At 47.3% G+C, this 24114-nt stretch overlaps 1 protein-coding gene across 1 annotated transcript in view; it reads left to right on the top strand.

Moving 5' to 3' along the window:
• LOC133501491 (nesprin-2-like) overlaps positions 1–24094 on the top strand; it is a 40260-nt gene extending 16166 nt beyond the window's left edge. Inside the window, exons 24-44 of the mRNA XM_061821305.1 lie at positions 398–623; positions 1240–1437; positions 2201–2308; positions 3387–3578; positions 7322–7480; positions 7858–8024; positions 8759–8921; positions 9970–10157; positions 10762–10912; positions 12017–12199; positions 16194–16331; positions 16420–16614; positions 16694–16946; positions 18478–18581; positions 18646–18793; positions 19220–19431; positions 19647–19859; positions 19925–20053; positions 20138–20356; positions 20439–20488; positions 22439–24094. Of these exons, the coding sequence (XP_061677289.1) occupies positions 398–623; positions 1240–1437; positions 2201–2308; positions 3387–3578; positions 7322–7480; positions 7858–8024; positions 8759–8921; positions 9970–10157; positions 10762–10912; positions 12017–12199; positions 16194–16331; positions 16420–16614; positions 16694–16946; positions 18478–18581; positions 18646–18793; positions 19220–19431; positions 19647–19859; positions 19925–20053; positions 20138–20356; positions 20439–20488; positions 22439–22655 (3613 nt within the window). The 3' untranslated portion in view covers positions 22656–24094. The remainder of the gene's footprint in view (positions 1–397; positions 624–1239; positions 1438–2200; positions 2309–3386; positions 3579–7321; positions 7481–7857; positions 8025–8758; positions 8922–9969; positions 10158–10761; positions 10913–12016; positions 12200–16193; positions 16332–16419; positions 16615–16693; positions 16947–18477; positions 18582–18645; positions 18794–19219; positions 19432–19646; positions 19860–19924; positions 20054–20137; positions 20357–20438; positions 20489–22438) is intronic.
• The last annotated feature ends 20 nt before the right edge of the window (positions 24095–24114 follow it).

The following is a 24114-nucleotide window of genomic DNA, read 5'->3' as shown; positions in this document are numbered from 1 at the left end:
ACAAACATCGCTCATTTACAAAGTATACAAGCACACCACACAGCTTCAAGCTTCAGTACACAAAACAAACATTTACATAGCCCAATTCATTTTACACTTTCAGCTTAACCAATATCATCAATACAATACTTTCCCAAAAAGTTCAACATATTTGGGACCGGGCCACGAAGATAGCGGGAATATGCTCCAGTCGAATTTTGGCAAAATACGGCCTCTAAGGAGCAGACAACAAGAACAAGACAGATGTCAAAAGCCTGCTGATGTAAAAATCGCCTTGGGGAAACTTAAACTTAATCATTTCCAAAGTCAAACCAAGAGCTAAACAAAGCCCAGCTCTTGACAGAACGATGACGCTGTCGCTATTCCGAGACGAAATGTTCAAGCGTCTTCCCGGCAGGAGCGACTTCATCCTGAAGCTGACGCAGCTGCGTGAGCGGTGGTGCGGCGCCGCCCAGCGAGCTGAGCGGCGCTGCTCCCTGGTGGAGGGCCTGGTCCAGCGGTGGCACCGGTACCGCCGGGGCCTCCGCAAACTCCAGCGCTTCCTGGCCCACGCGCAGAACCTCCTGCCGGGACCCGGGCCCAGCGGCCTGCTGACCTTACGCCGATCTCTGCGACAGCTGGAGGTGAGTTTTCAATCCAAATTGTATTCTCTCACGGCAAATCCCAAAAGAAAAACTTCCACACGGAGCAGGTCCGAGACCACTTGTCACTCGCAAAAAGCTGGAGAAAGCTGATTTGACGTAGGAAGACATCTGGGACTCTGGAGTGCCGGGACCACACCAGTTCCCATTTCACATCTGTACTGAGGCACCTTCGAGACAAAATAAATAATTAACGGGGAACTATTTTTGTTTTATGTTTTTCCTCAGTTTGTTTTTGTCCATTGTCGCCCTCAGAGAAAGAATGGCAATGAAAATCACACGACATTTGATTTTTGTTTTGTCCTGTCATGAGATCGTCAGAGAAAAACCCACCCAGAACCATCAAAACTGTTTTCTTCATCTTTCATGTGTGAAATCTGTCACAGATTTGAAAAAGAGAAAAGCGAATCTTTTCAGATTGAAAAACATCCCGTTGTGTTAAGTAGGGTATCGGCTTCAGTACTTGCATTTTGACCAGGGTTCTTTTTTGGACTTTGACTTGATCTGCAAATGCTTCATACCTTTGACTCACCTCACAGTCATATCTCAGGTTTGAGCGCCCTTGATGACGCGGCTCTTTCATCTTGTCCTTGTTCAGCACACGCAATTGCTCTTCCGGCGCCATCAGAGCAGCTTCATCCACACGCTGGAACTGGGCCGCCAGCTCTTCTCGGCGGCCACCGAGCAGGACACGCAGGACGCCATCCGGGCCGAACTGGCAGGGCTGCAGGACGACTGGGACCGCCTCCGCGGTGCGCTGAGCCACCGCCTGGACCTCACTCGGGGAGTTGTGGAGGTAGTGCCGGCACACGGGCCAAAAGTCAACCCGGACCTTAGTTGAGCAAAAGAGTCTTGCCCTTGTTTTTCTACATTGGAAACATTGGTCTGCCTTGAGATACATGTTGAATTTGGATTTTCTTCTGGAGCCACTCTGGCCTCTCCGCACACTTTTTTCACTAGCTCTTTTCTCCTCAAGTGTTGACCTTATTATTTTTGTCAAATTGGAAGACTTGTTCCCTCGGAGAAACACAACTTTGCTCCCGTAGAAGGTGGACATTGCTATAAAGTTGCAACTTTTCCTTCTCGCAAGAAATCCAAGCGAATCACGGAAGATAGCGCCACCTTAGAGCACTTAAGCATGTACAATTTGTTGTTTTTACTCTGTGCAGCATTGTGCTCATTTCTATTGAAGGAGAAGTGTGATACTGTAAATGTCCAATTTTAGTTGGTTGATCCAAAATCCTTCGGAGGCTGGAGCTTTTGTTTGAGTGACTCCCAGAAGTCAAAAGTTGACTTATTACTTTAGTCACTGGGTGTCCCATTCGAAGGGGGTGCACACTTTTCACCCCGTTTTAAGGGTGGGCACTGCGTAGGGGCTTCGTTTGGTTTCGTTTTTCAAGGGAAATGAATCAATGGATTTGACTGCAGTCGCTTTGGTTGCGGCGTGATGATGCCGTCCATTTTGTTGAGTAGTTCCGGGCCAACAAATCCAATCTGTGTTTTTGCGATTTTCTTGATTGCTCGAAAATGATCGAGCGTGGTTTCCCGCTCGTTTGTAGAAGTGGGAGCGCTGCGAGGCCGGACTGAAGGACAAAATGGTGCAGCTGAAGGACGTGAAGACTCGGCTCAACCAGTCGATGCCAGAGTGCCGCACGCCCGGCGACCAGGTGTGAGAAGGAATGGCAAACGTCGGCCTGTCGGCTTTTTCTGTTGCAATCGGATGCTCGTTTACCTCATTGGAGACTTTGAAAGACTCAAATCAGAAACTTTCTTCATTTGGTTTCCCAGCTAATTGCTACACAAGCTGAAAGTACACAAACCCACGGGAGCCCTAAGGAGCCTTTGAAGTAGAAAGCTGATCTCAATTTTTATCTTGTTTTTTTTTTTTTTTTTTAATCCATGCATTGATTCTGTTCAGTTACAACTGTCACGTAAAATATCCCAAATATGCCAAACATGAGCCAAGTAAGGCGACAGGCACACGTCTGAAAAACTTTGTTTCGGTGACGGATCCTCAAACTGGAATTGGGAGGCTTTCTCGGTGCGAAGGGTCAAACGCCACGAGGTTTCCATTTGCGTGGCAGACCGTGGCCAGATCGGTGCCTTGCCAAAATTCTGTCTCTGAGCTCTTCAAGCGGTTCCTGTGACCTCATGATTCTCATTTGCACTGTCAGAATTCATAGAGACAGGCGTTTGAGTACCAGTTTGAGGTTTATACTGACATTTTCAGACATCTTAATGAATTAAAGTTCTACAAGGTTCCGTTGAAATTATGGACATCGGTATCGATTTGAAAAGGCAAGTGTGCATGGCACCTTTTTCCATGTGGGGGATTATTCAGAAAGAACATATTGACATCTACAGTGTTAATTGGGGATTGTCAAAATTCGCAAACTTGGAAGTGTTGCAAATCCTTGCCATAGTTGGAAGTAACCACTTCATGTGCTAGTTTTCCAACAGCCATTTCTGTGAAAATCAAAAAGGATAATTACTGAGTGTGTTCCTTGGGAATCTTGCCCTGTCCATTGACCCTTCAGCCACATTTGTGATGATGGGAGAGTAAAAGCTAAATTGAACTTGTAACTTTGCCCCCCGTGCGCCTCCCCTCCTTCCGCCTGCCGCCCGTAATCCCCTCCGGGGCGGGACATGATGACCCCAGAGGAAAAGAAAGTCTGCCCTGGTGCTCGGGCGGTGTCAGAGTAGCAGCAGACAGCAGATGTCCTAACTGTGTGTGATGGCATGCAGGAGGAGGAGGAGGAGGAGGAGGAGTACCCGGAGGACGGTCCGGAGGACGCCCTGCGAGACTGGGTCCACGGCCTGAGCCAACTCAGCGCCGTGAAGATGGACCTTAGTCAGTACGTGATGCCCGACGACGTCCTGCTTCTCCACGAGGGTGTCCGACATCTTGACTGCCACTGGGAGGAGCTGTGCATCAAGGTCAGTGCGACACAAAACGCGTCCAGTGGCCCCTCCTTTCTAATCCCCCCCCCCCCCCTCCATCAAATGACATTATTTGCTTTGCTGTCCCACGTCTAGCCCAAGATCCCTGATGTCATTTCAAGACTTTACACTTGAAGATTACCATACTTGTACAGTGACCTGAGAGGTGTGGACAGATTGGATCGACAAACAAAGATCCATTCATTCATTTTCTTAGCCGCTTATCCTCAAAAGGGTTTCAGGGAGTGCTGGAGCCTAACCCAGCTGTCAACGGGCAGGAGGCGGGCTATACGCTGTGAACTGGTTACCGGCCATTCTCCAAAAACCCCAAAAACTGTTCAAAGATGGGGCTTTGTGTTTGCGGCGTGTTTCAAGAGCGCTGCTACTTTTTCTTTTATGGTTTGCGCTTTTCCACCCTCATTTGTCGTTTGGTGTTTATTCTACCTCCTGTGGACCCTTTGCGGACTGTTTACTTCATTGTTGGCCGTAACATTAGTTGAAGGGGAATATTGGCGCTTGTTGTTTTGGTGCCTTGACGGCGCGACAGCATTATCGGGATCGGCCCGTGGTTCTTTTTGTTGAGCGAGCGTCTTTGAGCTGGAGCTGAGGGCAGACGAGAAAAACAAGAGTCGCTGCTTGGAGAATTGAACAATTCTTTCTTTCTGCGTTTGTGCTGCAGCCAAACAGACGCATTATTGGCTCTCGCTCGTCTATGTAGGAGTCATGAGTGAGGTCGTCTACGCTGTGATTGTGAGATTTCATTTTCAGCGTCCCCGCCACCGTCAAACTGCCCGAAGAAGTCTGGCTTCTACTCTTGGCTTTAAACAACCTTTGCGACAAGAAGGAATGAAACTGTGGCAACTTGAAAAGAGCTGTGGCGCCTTTTTTTTTTTTTTTTTTTTTTGGAGGGGGGGGGGAAATGATTTCATCAACATGGTTTCCTAGAGATGTTCTGTGTATAGCTGCAGCCACTGTGAAATTGTTGTATTTATCAGTTTGAGTTGAGTGTGTGTCGAAGTGCAGCCGGAGAGGTCGAGGGGAATACCGCTGACGAGGAAACGCTTCTTCATGTTCTCAGATGCTCGGTGTAGTCTCATTGGCGCATTCATTCAGAATGACCCTGCGTCCTTCTATTCTGGTTCTCTCTCTAGACATTTGAGAGTTTCAATTGTTTTTCTCCAGGAGGATGTTGCTAAGAGTGTGGGACAGTATTGACAAGGAAAAAAGCTGGGCTGGAAATTGCTTTTGGAGATTTCCCATCCATAGCTGGAGTCCACTTTGTTGTCCATGGCTGAGAACATTTCTTCTGAAGCGCCTTGACGTCCACAGAATTTGGTGGCATTCTTCTGCCGTTTGTCAGCTCAACTTAGTTTGTGACTTTTTGCCCGACGGAAGGGCAACACAGGCAAGGAAAACACTTTGAACGTGGCTTCAGGTTGATTTGCAGGCCAGTTGGCCGTCTTAAGACTTTAATGGCTTTAGTGCTTCTGGGCATCTGCCAGACAACGTTATACTTTTACATGTGGGGGGGAAGTGAGACGGGTGGCGGACAGATGGTGGCACTACGGAGAGTAGGCGGGGGCAATAATGAGCTTTGCTATTGAAATCAATTAATCGTCAATAAATAATAGTCATACTACTAATGCTTTAGACTGCTTGCCTAAAAAGCTCCTTCATTTTTTTTTTCATACTGCTGTTCTCTTAACATTGACCGGTCCCATGCTCATCTCTAACTCTTGTGACAAATGTTCACGCATGCAATGTCAGATGACTGTAGATGGTCGCGATTATCTCATGGTTTGCAACAACACACGTTGATTTATTTTCTTTATTGGCACAATTAACACAGATTGAAAATCAGACATTCAAGTTTGCAGCAATAGTGTCACCAGGGGTGTTCATTCTAGTGTTCACAATATTAGACATATGGAGGAAGACGCGAGCCTGGTGCGGCGCTCCATCGTCTGCAGATGTCCCTCTGAGTCCATTCACTGTTCCCGTATGGGCGGCCCAAACAAAGTCCCTTTTGAGTGGCCGAGAGGCCCCGTGGGCTGCGGGGTCCGTTTGGTGTGGCGACTAATTAGTTTAGCCCCACCACACCAGTTCTGGCTGGTCATCACCTTCACTTCAGAATGCCACAGCGACTGTCCTGGTCTCTGTGTCCTCGCATCCCCGTGGGAACATGGGCTGAGCTCGTAGAACTGTGGGGTGTCATCTTGCTGCCCCATATTCAATATTTCTCAGCGAAAACGGCGTCGTTGGGAAATTTGGTATCGATAGCTACGGACGGGATTGCTGCTCTGATGGGCCAACATACAGGATGCGTTGCTTGCTGTAATGGTGACAACGCAGCTTACTGCCCCATCGTTCACCAGCTTTGATTGTGTGGTGATTCTGGTCGTGTGTGGATCGTAAAGAGCATCCGGTGTCACGGTTCGGGTTTCAGGACGTGCGGAAGGCAAGGCAAAATGTGGAGGACCCAAATCCAGAGACACAAAGAGGCAAGGCGAGAGTCTAAACAAAATGATATTTCATTCCTAAAAAACGGCAAACAAGGTCCATTGGGGGGAAAAAAAGCAAACCGACCAAAGTAACAAACAAACAAACAACTAACCCTAAAGCATGGAACAAAACCAAATAAACCAGGTGCTTGGAGGTGCTATCATCGGAATATGGTGACATGTTTTTATACACAGAAATCTGATGGCCCAAAAAGGGGAAGAATTAAACACACACACACACACACACACCACACACACACACACACACACACACACACACACACACACACACAAACCCTTTTGAGAGGAATTGAAGAGTTCATGCAATAAAAATGGCAAAGACACGCTGGTGCCACTGAAGGGCACTGAGTGGACATGTGGCCTCGCATTTTGAACAGACATGATTGCAAAACTGAAGCATTTGAACTGTGAGCCGCAAGACGGAGGCACGGCTGTCGCTGATATGATAAGCGGTCCAAATGAACACTTTTGCTCTGAATTCACAGCGAAAAAGGGTGCAGATGTTGCTATCCTAACATATCAGAGGCTTTTGACAAAAATGAAGAAAATTCCTGTCAAATCATAGATTATCTTTGAACCGTGTGCGTCTTTCGTTTCCAACACATTTATCAACGTTGTAATGACACACATTGCTGGGTAAGTCAGGGCAGTACTCCGCTCGCATGAGGGACAGGTGGGGATTGAAATTATAACATCGCAAAATGATCTGTGTCCACTCGCGTGTGTACAGCGGTTGCCAAGTCGTTAAACGTCATTAAAATGGAAAGCGGCAAGACTCACTCGGAGTTGCCGTGTCGAATTACAAAACACGCTCGCTACAGCAAGCAATGCCAGGACCAGAGAAACAGAATTGTTCTCAGTTGGCAACACGCCACTGAAATCAAATATAGAAAAATGCTGACGTCGTGCTTCCCATACGTTTGTTCCCTCGACAAATTGTAAGTGCTGATGTAAATGTGACACCATTTCCTACACAATCAAAAGTGTTAAGTACGGATCTTGATCTGCTTCCCATCTCGTTGTTCTTCAACCCTGAACATCATCAATGAAAATTCAGACTAATTTGAGGAAATTTAATAGGTGTATATCAAACTGGTATGACTTTGGATTAATTAGTACCGAGAATGAGCACTCTGTTTTGAAAGGGTTCCCGACCCCTGGGGAGGGCGACAAACCCAATGGATGGGATTGACGCTTAGTTGTGTGCGGTGCGTTCAGGTGTCCCTTCGCAAGCAGGAGATCGCCGACCGACTGAACGCGTGGATGATGTTCAAGGAGAAAAATGCGGAACTGTGCGACTGGCTCGCCCACATGGAGAACAAGATGGCCCACGAGGCCCACCTCAACATCGAGGAGATGGTAGAGAAGCTAAAGAAGGTACAAATTCTGTGGTGTGGCATTCAGGGATGTTTGGATGTTTAAATGTTCAATGGGCCACTCTCGTGGCGTCCCCCCTGGGTTTTGCTCTGCGCCCCATTCATTTGCTGAGCACTTCAATATGGAGCACTTTCACCTGAAGTCACTTATTGTCACTTTTTACCTTGACAAGACTGGAATATTCTTTTTATAAAACTTTGTTCTGATCAAACCAATTCCATAAATTGCTTACCTTGATGAAGCTAATTAACTTGCCAAGTACATACTTCAGGTTCGCAACATCCCGTCATCTGTAAAGCTGACTGCAGACTGTGAAACCATGTGTGCTAAGCTAACAAGTTGGCCTCCGCGATGCTAACGGTCTCCCCGCCACTCAGGACTGCATGGAGGAGATGAACCTGTTCAGCGAGAACAAAAGTCACCTGAAGCAGCTGGGAGAACAGATCATCAACGCCAGCAACAAGACCAAAGAGAGCGACGTCAACGACGCCCTCTACGACATCAACGAGCGATGGCAGCACCTGTTCCACCACATCGAGGCCAGGTATGAGTGCCCCGGAACCGGGGGCCGCCTTTTCCGTCTTCGCCGGAGCGCGGCCACATCACGAACGAAAACTGCAGTGGTGGTGCGTTCCCGTCACGTCGCGCGACTCGCGTACGTCACGTGTAATTGCGTGTTGGAGGCGCTTGGGTGGGCTCTGTGTGAAAGTCAGCACACGTTTCAATACGGTGGGGGGGGGGCTTCCAGTCATGCTTACAACAATAGCGACGGATTGTAGGTAGATGAATCAATACATTTTACATTTTCAATACTTCCTTAGTTTTTGCGCAGTTAAAGGATTTGCATTTTGCATTTTCTCACTCCCAAAAAGCAAAGCAATTAAAGGCTGCTGATGGCAGCTTCTGTTATTTGATGCGCCGAAATGTTGGAAGTCTACGCCCCGAGTTCCCCACGCCCCCACCACCACCCCTGCCACGGGGGCTTTTCGCGTCCTTGGCATGAGTGCAACTTGCAATGAACGCAAAAGGTCACAGTGCTTCACTTTTAAGTTTCGCCACAAGAACTTGTGGAAAAATGGCCCCAAATGCGGGTTAGGCCTCTCGCAAACCCTCGCACCCGCCGAATTTGCTCAATTTCTCTTTGGTGACTCGCCCACTGGCGGCCCGCCGGCCGTAAGTTTGCCTCTGCCGACCGACCGAGCATTAGCGCCTACCATTTAGTCCCGTGAAATGTAAGGAAAGCGCAATCTGATGCCTTTATGTGCTTGTGCCCGGGAGGGTGCGGAAGCTGAAGGAGACTCTGGTGACGGTGCAGCAGCTGGACAACAACATGAAGGAGCTGCGCAGGTGGTTGGCGCGTGTGGACGCCCAACTGGCCCAGCCGCTCATCTACCACGTGTGCCACGCCGACGACATTCACAACAAGCTGGAGGGCCAGCAGGTCGGTCGCACGTCAACTGTGGCTCGCTCATTGTTTCCACTGCCGATTCTGACTCGGTCCCCAACGTCCTTTGACCCGATTTGCCATCCGACTCGGTATACGTTCAGCAAATTGGTTGATGCCCTAGCCAGTGAGGGCGTTTCAGGTACCGTTGGTATAAAATAGTTAAGTTGAGATGCACTTTACATTTCGTTGTTTATCCATTTTTGGTCCATATTCATTGTTCCCTCCATTATTCGCGGGAATAGCATAACTAGCAAATAATAAAACAATGACAGAAGAAATAATGAACACACAACATGCACTATTTACATCCTTAGTGCCTCAAAGCATGCTGGGAGTCGCTCCAAGCATGCTATTCCGTTTGCTGTGGTTTGATCATTTTATTTTCAATGTGGCACCTTGAGTTGACTAATGACTTTCCTAGACTGGCAGTGTGTGTGTGTGTGGGGGGGGGGGGGGGGGGGCTGTAAGTTTATTATAGTGCTTGTAAAATTAAAAGTGCAATTGTTGCTCACCGCCATAAGGTCGCTTAAGTGCGCGCTAAAACAGATGCTAGCATGCATGCTGACAATGTCACCAGTTTGTTCAGTTGTACTTCATTGGAGTCGTCGCACAAGATTTACAGATTTTAGAACTTGGCGCATTGCATTATAAGATGTAAGCCTTTTAAGTGCACCTTTTGGTCATGAAAATATAGTACATTGTGGAAAGGAAAAAAAATGTTTTGAGAGCAAAATCCGTGAGAATTCAGCACTGCGAATGGGTAAGGGCACACTGTTGACATTCTCTTGCACATCTGTATTTTCAATTTTATTGCTAAAAAATGTGTGGCAATATACCACATAAATTCACACGGGCATGAAAAGTTGTCATCATTATTATTTTCATTGTATTTCTCCACTGTGGCGGCATATATATATATATATATATATATATATATATATGTATATTTAGAGATTTTAAGACACAAAATAGTGACTAGAGCAGCATCAGGTCCTCATCTGTGGGACACGTTAAGGACGCTAATGCGCCCTTTGACCTCCAGGAGGTGCAGCGTGACATCGACGACCACGCGACGACGGTAGCATCAGTGGCGAGGTCGTGTGACATCCTGCTGCGCGACGCGGATGCTTGCTGCGGCGAGTCGGAACGTGACACCATCCTGCAGGCTGCGAGCAGTCTGGACCAACGCTGGCGGAACATCTGCGCCACGGCCCTTGAGCGGAAAATGAGGTCAGTTCCAGTTCCTGGGATGGGGGGGGCCTACTAGCCTGAGCTTGGGGGGTTCGCTATAAACGATTTGTGATCAACCATTTTTTAACAGGTAGCACGGTTAGAATGTTTCCCTCACAGTTCTGAGGACCGGTGTTCAAATCCGGGTTCTACCTGTGTGAACTTTGCATGCTCTCCCCGCTGTGCCTGCGTGGTGTCTTTTCTACGGGTACTCCGCTTTCCTCCCATATCCCCAAAACCTGCATTCATTGGAGACTCTAAATTGCCGACCTAGGTGTAATAATTGTGAGTGCAACTGTTGTCTGTCTCCACGTGCCCTGTGATTGGCTGGCAACCAGTAGAGCAGGGCTCGGGAACCTTTTCCTTTTCATATGGCAAATATTTTAAAACGTGGATCGTGCTTGATTTGCGTTAGGACCTAACCCTTGGAAATGATCATGAAGCCCTATTTTGGAACACTCAACACGGCCCTCCTACCCCATCCCGAAAAACGATGTTAGGATGAGACCCGACATGGCTCAGACCAGAGCGCGGTGGTCTGCACGAGTCACCGAAGAGTCGGTAGCCAGAGTGGAAGCTCGTTTAGCATTTGAGATGATTTCAGGATCGAGCAGACGTGGCGTCTGTGGTGCAAGTTCGTGGACGACTTGGCTTGCTTCGAGGACTGGCTCGAGGCGGCCGAGCTGACGGCGGCCAATCCAGACTCTGCCGACGTCCTCTACGCCACTGCCAAGGAGGAGCTCAAGAAATTTGAGGTGAACTTCTGACCACTGTTTATGGACCAGACCTTCTCTGATTGCAGAAAAGTGTAAAATTGTTTTGTTTGTCGGGGACTAGAATTGTTTTGCTGGGCGGGACCCATTTGAGTTCCGTTCTAACAACCTGAGCCTATTACACACAACGATTCTTCACATCTGAAGAAAGTCCCTACACCTGACAGTCAAAAGTGCTGTTACTGCTCCAGTAGTATGTGGTGAACTACAGATGCGCAACTGCAGTGGCACCATTCATTTTCAGAATAGCGCAGCCATTTTTATGCCTAAATACATCAAAGAACTTCACAAATGCTTCCCAGCCAGTGTTTCCAAGACGAAGCATGTCCTCCTCCCTGGGTCTGACTGCTGGCTCGGCACCTTCATTGCCAGCTCCCTCGTCTGCATTTGAACGGCTGTTCTGTCTAACCGGCTCAAATTGATAACTTTTAAAGGCCTTGATCGAGCATATATTCTTCAGTCTTCATGGGACCCTTCAGAATCATGTTCATCGCTCGAATCATTGGAAAATTCATCATCGCTCTCACATCGGTGTGGAACGGCAGCCATGTTTGTGTCTCATTGTTACGTCACGACCCTTCTTGGGATTTACCGCTGTGTGCTCGGGTTGTTCCGGCAAATTCAGCAATGTGTGATGAATTTTTGCTGATAATCGAAAACTAAAAATGTTTCCTTCGTAACTGATTCCAGATTCCAATTCAGCATTAAAAAAAAAAAAAAAAAAAAAAAGTTTAAAATAAGCAAAAGTTGCTTTGAAAACTTTACATAACCTTCAATAATGCAAACGACATTATTCCTCAGCAGAGCAGTAGAATAGGCCGTGTACTTCCGCCATCAACCTCCAATTCCTGTTCTGGAGGATTTTAGAGGCGTTTAGAGTCTCATTCCATGGTTATTTTTTTGAAAATGGCGGCCAAGTTCACCTCACACCTCAGGATAATCGCCGGGGATGATCTTTCAGAAAATAGCCGCCATTCGGGCCTACGCTGACCTTGATCACAAAGGGGGCGGGGGGAGGTGCTGACAAATCACGCGTGCAACCCCAACACCCCTCCTGACGTCCCGGCCACCGTTTTTTTCTGTCAGGCCTTCCAGCGGCAAGTGCACGAGCGTTTGACCCAGTTGGAGCTGGTCAACGAGCAGTACCGCCAGCTGGCCCGCGAGAACCGGACAGACGCCGCCGGCGAGCTCCACCTGAGGGTCGATGAGGGCAACCGGCGATGGGACGGCCTCCTGAGACGCGTGGCCGCCGTGCTACGACGACTCAAGGTGAGGAGTTTCACGGGAAACATTGGCACCGGATCCGCGGAAAGTATCCAGATGTCGACGCGAGGCAGTGGCATCCTCGGTGTCCGAATTTTGTGACGCGTGTCTGTGTGGGGTCTGTGGAGCTCGTCAGTCATCCACAGAAATAATCATTTAGCCAACAAGACTCTTCTTGGTTAGTGAGGACATTGAAGCCAAAGACTTCTTTGTTCAGTTCTGTATATTAGGTGTGATTTTCTCTTATTAATTGGTCAGGTGTTTTTGTGGTTATTGAAGGGTGTGGCTGGCGAATGATCGGATTAAGAAAATGACTAAAACATCGATCCTTTTATATCCGGGGCCAGTCCAGACACTGACCACAACTTTACTCACGGAGTCCCGAAAGGCTCAATGTCAGTCCCCGCCTCGAGTCGGTATGCTAAACTGGAGAACCAATAAAAAACAGCTCGATCAAACTTGAGGCCCGGAGCCAGAGCCGGCCCGCCGGCCGTCTCGTCTCAACTGTGTGATCCATAAAAGCAAATCCAGTGCATGGACTAAATGTTTCTTGCTAAAGTGCCCAAAATGTCAATTGTCTTCTCTTTTAATATGATTAAGCAGGTTTTGTGGCCAATGATACTTTTAAAGTCAAGTAGTAAAGCGTAATAGATCAACCGGTGTTTACTGGTTTCTGATTTTAAAATGGTAATCTGTCCATTTCTCGAGTATTTGAAATCATTGGAGGCGATCATACATTGACATGCTTCGGCCCCTCTGAGGGAGAGTGTGACAAAAGTCAGGTGTCCACCCCTGCACTGAAGGCACTTTTTTTTTGATTGATCTGCTAAACACTCCATTTTATTTTCTTTGTTTTTTTTGTTTTAGTGGAGGGGCGCAAAAGTAATAAACAGCTTCATGTGAGCAGATGGCGCGTTCGCCTCCATGTCCCTATTCGTGTCGGTCACTTGTAACCCGAGAAGACTTTTTTTTTTTTTTTTTGACCTGTCGAAGCGCCAAACGTCCGCCATCCGAGAAAAAAGTTGCATCCGTCGTCCGTCCGGCGGCGCACTTAACACTGTGACATTTAGCCAAGCTCAGCATTGAGGGATGAAGCGATTAGGCAGACAAAAGAAAGTTTCCACATGATGGATCCAGATAAGTGTTTGCTAAACTCATCCCAGTGGCCTCACCTCTCGCTAATCCCAGCAGGATGCGATACAATCGGTCGCTGATCAGGATATTGCAAACACAGAAGCTGCTTTTGATGGTTTTGTTAATGACTTGCCAGGGTTGCACTGAAGCTCCATTTTGATCGATGATCTTTAACCCCTTCAAGATATTCTCCGTTTTTTTTTTCAGCAGTGAACAGTTGATATTTTTTGTCAGTAACTCAGTGATTGTGCGGGACTGCCGTTTAACGGCAATCAAAGCGTCGAGTGCCAATGACGTCTCTCATCTAAGCCAGCACTCCTACATTATTAAACTGGAAAAGTACATAAGTGATGAACTGTGAGCAGTAGATGGAAGTGATGGGTCTCCTTTGGATGAGATCTGCATGGAAAAATCACAGATGGGAAAGCGCACGCGATCACCTATGATACCCACAAGAAAGAAGTCCTCTCAACAAGTCCCAAGTCAAATTGATACATTGATTAACTGGAAATACATTATTTTGCAATCAGAATAAGAAAGGAACATAACTGTAAATCTTGTTCTTCTTTTCCTTTGGGCTTGTCCCATTAGGGGTCGCCACAGCGCGTCATCTTTTTCCATCCAAGCCTATCTCGTGCATCCTGCTCTCCAACACTGCCCACTGTCCTCATGTCTTCCCTCACAACATCCAGCAACCTTACTTTGGTCTTCCTCTCGCTTGTTTGCCTGGCAGCTCCATCCTCAGCACCCTTCTACCGATATACTCGCTTTCTCGCCTTTGGACTCGTCCGAACCATCGAAGTCTGCTCTCTCGAATCTTGTCCCCAAAACATCCAGCTTTGGCCGTCCCTCTAAGGAGCTCATTTCTAATCCTATCCGAGCGAGAACCTCAGCATCTTCATTTCTGTCACCTCCGGTTCTGCTTCCTGTCCACCGTCTCTAATCCGTAAATCATGGCCGGCCTCGCCACTGCTTCATAAACTTTTCCTTTCATCCTAGCGGAGACTTTTCTGTCACATAACACACCAGACACCTTCCACCAGCTGTTCCAACCCCCGCTTGGACCCCTTTCTTCACTTCCTTACCACAGTCACCATTGCTCTGGATTGTTGACCCCAAGTATTTGAAGTGGTCCACCCTCGCTGTCTCCTCTCCCTGTAGCTTCACTCCTCCCCCTCGACCCCTCTCATTCACGCACTTATATTCTGTTTTACTTCGGCTAATCTTCATTCCTCTCCTTTCCAGTGCACGCCTCCATCTTTCTAATTGTTCCTCCGCCTGCTCCCTGCTTTTACTGCAGATCACAATATCATCTGCGAACATCACGGTCCAAGGGGATTCCGGTCTAACCTCATCGGTCAGCCTATCCATTACCACAGCGAACAGGAAGGGGCTCAGGGCTGATCCCTGATGCAGTCCCACCTCCACTTTCAATTCTTCTCTTACACCTCAGGGCTGTTCTGCTGGCCTCATTCATGTCTTGTACTATTGTAGCATATTTCTCCGCCACAGCAGATTTGCACATGCAGGCCCAAAGTTCCTTTCTTGGTACTCTGTCGTGGGCTTTCTCTGGGTCTCCAAAGACACAATGTAGCTCCTTCTGAGCTTCTCTGTACTTTTTCCACGAGCATCCTCAAGGCAAATAATGCATCTGTGGTACTCTTTCTAGGCACGAAACCATCCTGTTGCTCGCAGATACTGACTTACGACCCAAGTCTGCCCTCTACTACTCTTTCCCATAACTTCATTGTGTGGCTCATCAACTTTATTCCTCTATAGTTGCCACAGCTCCCTTTGTTCTTAAAAATGGGAACTAGCACACTTTTCCTCCATTCTTCAGGCATTGAAGCAAAGGAACATAACTCTAAATATTGTGCTAATAATTTGTAAATAGCTTCTGTCAAGTGTAAAAATTACAGTTGACTGTGAATGTTTTGGGATTTTTTTTTTTTTTTGCCATCTAAAGCACTTTTTCCCTTGTTGTAGCTGCTTGTTGTATATTTGAAAAGCACTATTTGGATGTTCGAAAAAAAAAAAATCATTCTGCAAAAATACGGTATTTCGCAAAAAGCTCGTTTCCTCACTTTGTACGTTCCAAAATATGTGATTTGGTTGAAACCGGCCGAATTTCTACTGCTGATTCCTAAGAAACGGGAAAAGTTATTTTCTAATGAAAGAAGAGTCTAATATCTGATTTGATGGATTTGGCGGTTCACGCAATATTGTGAAGGTCTTTTCTGAAGAGTTCATTTGAAAATTTTCATGCACATTTTAAAAGGCATTTTAGAGCTTGTACAGTCGGTTGCCATGTTTGTGGAGCACAAAACCGGATCGGCCGTGACGTCACGCTGGCACGCTGAGGAGTGATAATGTAGGTTTCTTAGCGACCATTCTGAAAGGTTCTGGCCGCCCCACTCGTTTGGAAGCAACACCAGCAATTGAAGCTCCCGGGAGAGATTCACCTTCAGATGGCGCAAGATCCGCTGACAGGGGTCATGTTTTCAAGCACAAACCAAATTCCGGTGTAGGAGTGACGCAAGAAGGGAGTCCCCACTTGGTGCACACAAAACAAAGTATTTAAAGTGGTGTTTGATTCAAAATATCAGTTACTGTCGCTCTTTGGGATTTTTGGGGAAACTATGCCTCCACGGGCCTCTTTCAGGACAAACTGAACAGACAACGGCAACGCAGTAATCGATTTGACCGAAAAGGCAGAGAAGAACACAGGTGGACTTTAGAACTGAAGAAGCAAAAGGCTCTGCGTCACATCTCCATTTTCCTCAAAGCGGGAACAACGGCCACGATGACTGAGACACAACAGTGAAAAATCTTGCAGATGCTGACATGAACGTTTTGGTGTGTTCAGCATTTCACATCGCAGAGAGAAGATTTGGAGAGCACTCGCGAGGGTATCCTAATGTGTCTGACGGAGATGGACCTGCAGCTCACCGACGTGGAGCACTTCTGTGAAAGCGACAGGGAGGACAAAATGAGGCAGCTGAAGGTACTGTGGGTCCGCCGGCTCCCACCTGGACTGTCGCAACCAGCTAAGCTAAAAGCTAAAGCTAATCTCATTCTCGTTTGTGGCGTAGGCCTTCCAGCTCGAGATCACGTTCAACGCCAACAGGATCGACGCCCTCATCGTTTTTGGCGAGAACCTGATTAAGAAGAGCGCTCCTGTGGACGCGGCACTCATCGAGGAAGAGCTGGAGGAACTGCATTCGTATTGCCAGGAAGTCTTCGGCCGCGTCGCACGTTTCCACCATCGCCTGCTTTCCCGCCGCCCAGTCAGTAACCCAGACCATTTCACAGACAATTTGGAGAACTCGTCCAATAGATCCAATTCTAACGTGCCGCTTCCTGTAGGTTGAGGTTCTGGAGGAGGAGACATGTGACTGGAGGAACCCTGCCCAAGCGAGCGGCGCGGTGTATTCATGGAGGGACTCGTTCAAGAAGGACGCGGCTGAACTCCAGACTTTGGAACATTCCGGAAGAGAGACGCCTATCAGCGTGGACTCCATCCCGCTGGAGTGGGACCACACTGTCGACTTGGGAGGGTCCTCGTCCCGCCAAGATGCAGACAACGCCGAGGACATCGCGTTCGTCCGCACCCTGTCAGGTAACGTCGGTGGGGGGTGCGAAACAAGCACAAACACTGTGTTGCCATGAAGGGTTATTGCCCCCTTCTCATGTATGCTTACATTTTTGCATATTTCCACACAAATATCAGACAAATAGAACCTCGGTGAATTTAAAATGCTGTTCTTAAACAGCGATTTCATTTATAGGGGGGGAAATGATTCTAAGTTACCTGGGCCTGTGTGCAAATGCAATTCGATCCATCCATTTTCTGACCCGCTTATCCTCACGAGGGGCATGGGAGTGCTGGAGCCAATCCCGGCTGTCATTGGGCTGGAGGCGGGGTACACCCTCAACTGGTTCCCAGCCAATCGTAGGTCGCACGGTGACAGACAACAGTCGCACACGCAATCGTAAATAGGGGTAATTTAGAGTCTCCAATCAATGCAAAAAAATTTTGGGGGATCTCCAAGGAAAACCGCAGTGGCCAGAGAAAAGCCACACAGGCGGAGGGGGAGGGGGGTGGGGTGGTGTTGTTTGATTTGTACCGTGGTCTTCAGAACTGTGAGGCCAATGCTCTACAGCTGTGTCACCATGCTGCCGCAGAAGGATTTCCCCCTTTTTTAAAATCATGGATTAATCGTGGCTAACCACATTTTTGGGTTAATTTTCACTGATCACAGCCAAGCCTGATTAGCTCCACATCAAGAAATCAGACAACAGAATCTGATGGATAAAATCGAGTTGAAGGAAAAAAAGATGTCAAAAAAGAACTGTTGAGAAATAAGGTGACTGGCATCTGTCTGTCTTGAAATCCTTACAAAAGCCATTTATCAAGCTTTAGGATTCAAATGAACCATAGGGAGAGCCATTCACCTCAAACGGAGGAATGATAGAACAGTAGTGAACCTTCCGAGAGAGTGGCTGGCCTGCAAAGATGACCCCAAGAGAACAGGAATGACTCATCCAGGAGGCCACAAAGGAACTCAGGACAACTTGCAGAGAAGTGCATGCACGCCTTCCTTGCCGCAGTTGGGGTTAGGCTGTATGACACAACAAGGAGGGCAAGAAGAACGCGTTCCAAGGCCAAAACTACTGATGATCATGAACAACAGAAAAGCTCGTCTTACTTTTGCAAAAGAAAACAAAAAAAGACTTTTGGGTAGAATATTACACGGACTGAAGCACACGAGAACAAACAAAAACGCACCACTGAGTCAACTTCTGAACGGCTTTGAAAAAAAGTAAATGAATGTTTTGGAGTGGCCGAGCTTAAAACCCCAGACTTGAATCCATGACCTTCCATCCAATCCATGACCGGCATGACCTTCAACAGGCCATTCACCTCCATTTTTGCTGAATTGAAAGAATTTTGCAAGCAAAAGTGAGCCAAATTCTCTCCATAGAGCTATGAAAATCTCTTTGCCAGCTAGTTCTACAAAATGCTTGATTTCAGCTGGCCCAAGCAGTTCTTAGGTTGAGGGGGCCCTTACTTTACACACTCAGCCTGGTAACTATTTTTGGTACCTGGACATGTTCAGAAAGAAATCTGTTCAGTGATTTTTCCACAGCGAAGTCTACAAACGACACGCCAAGCTGGCATCATCCCGCCTCCCCGCCGAGAACGGCGCTTAGCCAGCGTGTCCGCAGCGCTTCATTCCACCAGCAGGGCTACGTAAGGAAGCGTCGCATCCGAGAAGACGACTTTTGCCATTGTTGACCAGCGGTCATGTGATCAGGTGAAGCTGATGTCCGAGTGCAGCGGAAGCATCGATGACGTCAAGCGAGTCAAGTTGCTCCTCGACGATGAGCAGAAAGTGGAAAATCTCCCTCCAGCTAGTCAACCTGGTCTGACCGGTGGCGCTGCGCCGAAACGTACGGCAACAGGTAAGACCCGAGCGTTGTTGGGAATCCCTCTTTATCCATTATGCGGTGGGCCACGAAAGGTACTGCAAGTGGCAAGCGACCCCCACCTCCCGCCATGCCCAAAAAGGTACAGGTTAGGTTCAAATGCAGAAGCAAAGCTTGTGAGAGGAAGTCAGCCGAGTTGTGTTCCAAAGGTATTTTGAGCTTCACTGGTGACTCGGTACAAAAACCGAATACTGTGATTCGGGAGTTTTCTATGAATCGAGTCACCTTTAAAATCCATATAAGAACGTGGATCTAACGTTTTGCGTGATCAGTCACTCCGTCTCCACGACGAAGTCGACTCTTTTTTTCCCCAAAGTGTCCAGGTCCGCTGAATAGAATAGAAATAGAAAAGTGAGTCATGAAATGGATTCTTGGTACTAATCTTCACGGTGGCCGGTGTAGGCGTGATCCAGCGCTGGGAGGTAGCGCAGGCCCAGTGGGTCCAGCAGGAGAATGACATCCGTCAGAACCCGCAGCAATGGCACCAGCTCAGCGCCAGACTCAGGGACGTCACTTCCTGGCTGAACAGGAAACTGCCCGAGCTGGAGGCGCTGCAGATGATCCCGCCCTCCACCGGCGTCGCAGACTTTGAAGACAACGTCAGGACGCTCAAGGTAGTCCCCATCTTCTACTCTTTAAGATTCCCCTTCTTGAAATTTCGCCTCTGCCCAGTGGTTTCGGTTCATTCTTTTTGTTAAATCTGAGTTAGCTTACACGTTAAGAAGTTGACACAGCCTGGAATAAAGCTGATTCTGATCGTAACAAGGAAACGCATTCTCCACTCGTGTGCCGATTTTTCGAATTTTTGAAAAAAAAAAATTTCTTCCAGGAGATGCAGCACGCTTTCTGTGCGCACAAGCGCCTGATGATCTCGGTCAACCTGGCCATTGGTCACTTCCTGCTCGCCGGTCGCCACGACGACAGCGAGCAACTCAATCGGCTAAAAGCGGGGCTCGGCTCGGCTAACCACGGCTGGATGCGAGCCTGCGGCGCTTTGGAACGCTGGGAGGCGGGCCTTCGCGCTGCACTTATGCAGTGTCAGGTGGAGAAAATAATGACTCGCATGTTTGGTTTTTAGTTTGCAATTGATACGATTTGACTTGGCAGGAGTTCCACGAGTCACTGCATTCGTTGCTTTTGTGGCTCGCTCAAGTCGCGCAAAAACTCAGCGAGATAAGCGAGCGTCGCCCTTCAGCCTCTTACGCCGCCCTGCTGGAGCAACAGAGTAAACTGCAGGTAAGAAACCGGCGCGGCGCGCCACCTGGGGATCTCGCCTCGTACAGCGTGTTCCTTCAAGTGCGCTCGGCGTCGCCCCCTCAGCAGTTGCAAGAGGAGCTGCGGGGACGCCGGGAGGCTGTGGCGTCGCTTCACGCCGTCGGCACGCAGCTCCTCCTGGAGCCGGGCCGGGACCACGGGGATTGGGTGGAGGCCAAGGAGAAAGTTCACGTGGTCAGCAACAAGATGAAATTGCTACTAAGGCACATTCACGAATGCCTCAGCGGCCTGAACCAAGACCTAAACAGCCTCGAGCACCACAAAGTATGTCTCAGAATGTTGAACTTGACGGCAGCCTCTGCTGGATACTAACAGACGCGATTGCAACATTTTGTACTTGTGTCAGGTGGAAGAGGAGGAGCCAGTCAATGACCCACAGGCAGACATGCAAAGAAGGTACGAGTCCCTTCTTTCTGCATCTGCATTTGGGAAACGACAATAAATGCCACATGGAGACTGTTGGAAGGTTGCCCATTTGGAAGACATCACGAGCGCAGAGGTTCTCATATGGATTTTGTCAGTGTTTGAATGACACTCCGGACTGTAGATATGATCTGAATTGAAACCATGACAACAACAAAAAGATACATTGTTAAAATGCTTTTCAATGGCGGAAAACTAACAGACAGAGATGACAATTATACATAGAATACAACAGTTTTTGTGACATTTTTCACCATCAGTTCTGCTGCTCTTTCTGATGTGCTTTCCTTGGCCATCGGGGGCAGTAAAGGTCAAAGATACTGTTCACTGAGGTGTGAGTCCAACGATGAGCCCAGTTGCAATATATTGTTGTGGACTGGATTCAACGGCGCATCACATCATCATTTCTGCAGGGTGTGTCCTTTCTTGAACTTCTGATGCCTCTCTAAGCTCAGCAGTACAGCAGTAATGTGAGTTGTTCTTTGGAGAGAATCAATATGGGTTAGGGTAGGCTAACCCGAACCCTTCACAAAGTTCTAGAGACCTGTTGAAGATCTCTGTGAAGACGAGAGCAAGTTGGCTTGCGTAGACTTTGAGGCAGATGAGGACACAAGGTCTGGGCCCGCGGGGCACTTTGTTGATCTGTTGATGTTTGAAGATCTGCCTCACGTCCCTTTGGTGGATGCCCAACGGCAGAGTGGAGGGTGGTGCGGCTTCGTGGCTCCGTGACGTGGAAGTGTCTGTTTCAAATCTGCAGTCAAAGCTATTTAGGTTCGGCTAGGCTTTTCGGCTACCCCGTTCTTGTTTTCCATAGGGGGAGAACGTGGCTTGTAATGAGTGAGCGATTGTCATCCACGCTCGACTGATTTGGCGTCATTTGCGCAAAGAGTTTATTCCAGTTTAGCTGCACAGACCCTCTTTGCAATTAAGTCTGACTCTAAACCACGGCTTGTTGTAGTTGAAAATGCGTGAGGTTTTTGTTCTTACACATCCTCACAGCAACTGACATACACAGGAACTCAACTAGGCTGCGCGCCGGATTTTGCAGTCGAAGCAGCTTTGAAGTTATAGTTTTGCCTCGGCGGTCCACTTTTTAACTGATTTTACCAAACGCTTCCCACTCTTAAGTGCCTCCCTTTATGTACGTGTTACGTAGAGTCAGCAGTGATCCGAGTCTAGGTGTGCGTGGAGAATTGCGCGGTATGCGTTTTTAATGAAAGTATAACAGTGGTCTGGAGTTAAGCTGTGTTAAAATCGCCGAGGATAATGAGCTGTGAATCTGGGTGTTTTTTTTCCCAAGTCTCGTTTACCTGCTGCGTTAGCAGTGCTGCGTTTGTGCTAGCTTGAGGCAGAATGTAAACGCGAGAATGAAAGAGGCATATTTACGTGGCGAGTAAAACTCTTTACAGTTCAAGAACAATGACTCCAAAAGTGGGCTGCAGTGTGTGCTTATCTGTGTAACATCAGTGTACCATTTCTCATTGATATAAAAGCATATTGCACCGGTCATCCCGAGACTACCGAAAAACACACAAATGTATTCAGCAGCAGGGAGAACTTGCCAGAGGCGCCATCTTGTATTAGCATTAGCATTAAGCTAGTGGTCTGTTATTTTTCTGTTTAGTTTTTGAATCAAATTCAACCAGGAGTAGCAACAGAGCTGTCTTGGACAATCACTCAGGATTTGGTAAAGTCCACCTTACGAGTTCGCAATCAGAGTGTGCAAATAACCTCTTCTTCTTCTTCTTCTTCTTTCGGCTTGTCCCATGCATTGGAAAAGTCACATCAAAGCACCACAGCTCCTAATTCAAATTGAGGTTTTCACGATGCATACCAAAGTTTTGGGACTCAGCTCGTCGTCTGGCCAAAGTCGGCAATGCGTTCCAGTCTAACTTTTGCATGTTCCTCTTCATTTGCATGCAGGGGTGCGGACGTCGCCCCCGCCCGCCGCCGGCCTCTGCTGTACCGCCTGCTGCGGGATGCGTTCCCACTGCACGTGCTGTTGGCACTGCTGCTGGCGTTGGCCTGCTTGGTGGCGGCGCCGGCGCACGAGCAATCCGACAGCTGCTCGCTCACCAACAACTTTGCGCGCACCTTCTACCCCATGCTGCGCTACACCAACGGACCCCCGCCCACGTGACAGCACCCCCACCCACCCTATGTGTGCGCATGTGTGCTTGTTTCAAAGCCAGAAGTGAAGACAGTTGAATTTTTGTGACATACGTGACACAAATCGGTTGAGTTTATCAAAAGGACGTTTTGTTTTGTTTTTTTTGTCATTGAAAAAGTTTGTGGACTTCAAATTGTCAGTGAATTTTGTACATTATATACAATTTATCGTCTTCCCATGCAATGGAAATCCTCTGCTTATCAAACTATTACGACGTTATTTACATAACAATGCAACCACTTTTTTTTCCCCAGATTTTTTTTTTTTTTTTTTTCCCAGCTCAAAGCTGCTTTTTCCCCAGGAGATTTTTTTCAGTCCAGATTGCGACTTTTCCGCTCAAAGAACGTTTCCTGCAACATTATAGTACAATTGTCATAATAGTATTCAGACTTTAGTCTCGTTGTATTCCAACTTTATTTCATGTCATAAAATTTATTCTCATTCTAACGTTATCCTCAGAACATTGCGACTTTTACACAAGTATTTTAAACCCAAGTATAAGACATTTATGACAGAACACAATTATGTACTGTAATGTGAAAAAAATAGCTATTCACATCTTTTTCTCAAATCTTACATTTTTGGTTTAGTTTCTTAACATTTTGACATTTATTTAAAAAAAAAAAACACAACAGTTCTTCAGATACATTTTTCCAAATCAACTTCAGTTTTACGACACCTCTATAAAAGATTTTAAAGGTTTTTTTTTCCCCCGTTTGGATGAACGTTGAATCAAATAATGTACTTCAATTTTTGAAAACAGTCGACTGTGGTGCAACGCGTTTAGCATCGGCTTTTGAGTCCATCTGCAAAATGGACAAAAACACAGTGGAATATTTTCCATAGATTTGTCGTTTTTGCTTCTATTGGTCAATATTGAGTGAAAAAAAATTTATTTGCAGTTTTCGTGTTTGTCAGAACGAGGACACTAATGGACAGTGTGAGCTAAACAAGTGACAACAACAAAAAAAAGAGAAAATATGTCCGATAGATTGTATTGCTTTGTGTTTGTTGCATGAAATGATAGATTTAGTTTTAAGATGCACAAGCGAGCTAGGAAACTCGTCTGCTAGCTTGAAGCTACCAGTGACAAAAAGTGCAAACTGAAATCCTCTTCAAATGGTCCTGAGTAAATGTAGTCCGGCATCTCGATTGATTTTCCCCATAACGTCGATCACTCAATTTGCGTGAATTTGCAATTTGGTTGAACTAGGCTACCCTTTTGCGTAATCGTCATTTTCAATTTCAGATTAGCAACTCAAATGCAGCAATCGCCAATGAATCAAACGCGTCCCTAAATGCAAAATTATTCTCGACCTTTTCAGTGTATTAAAAAAAAAAAAGTTATGAATACAATATTGGACTCACTTATCCAATTTACTCATCTGTTGATTTTTGACAAGCCTCACTCAGCGCCCTCTGCAGGTAA

The sequence above is a fragment of the Syngnathoides biaculeatus genome, chromosome 5 (assembly GCF_019802595.1).
Source record: "Syngnathoides biaculeatus isolate LvHL_M chromosome 5, ASM1980259v1, whole genome shotgun sequence".
Classification (NCBI taxonomy): domain Eukaryota; kingdom Metazoa; phylum Chordata; class Actinopteri; order Syngnathiformes; family Syngnathidae; genus Syngnathoides; species Syngnathoides biaculeatus.
This window is presented reverse-complemented; position numbering and strand designations above follow the sequence as displayed.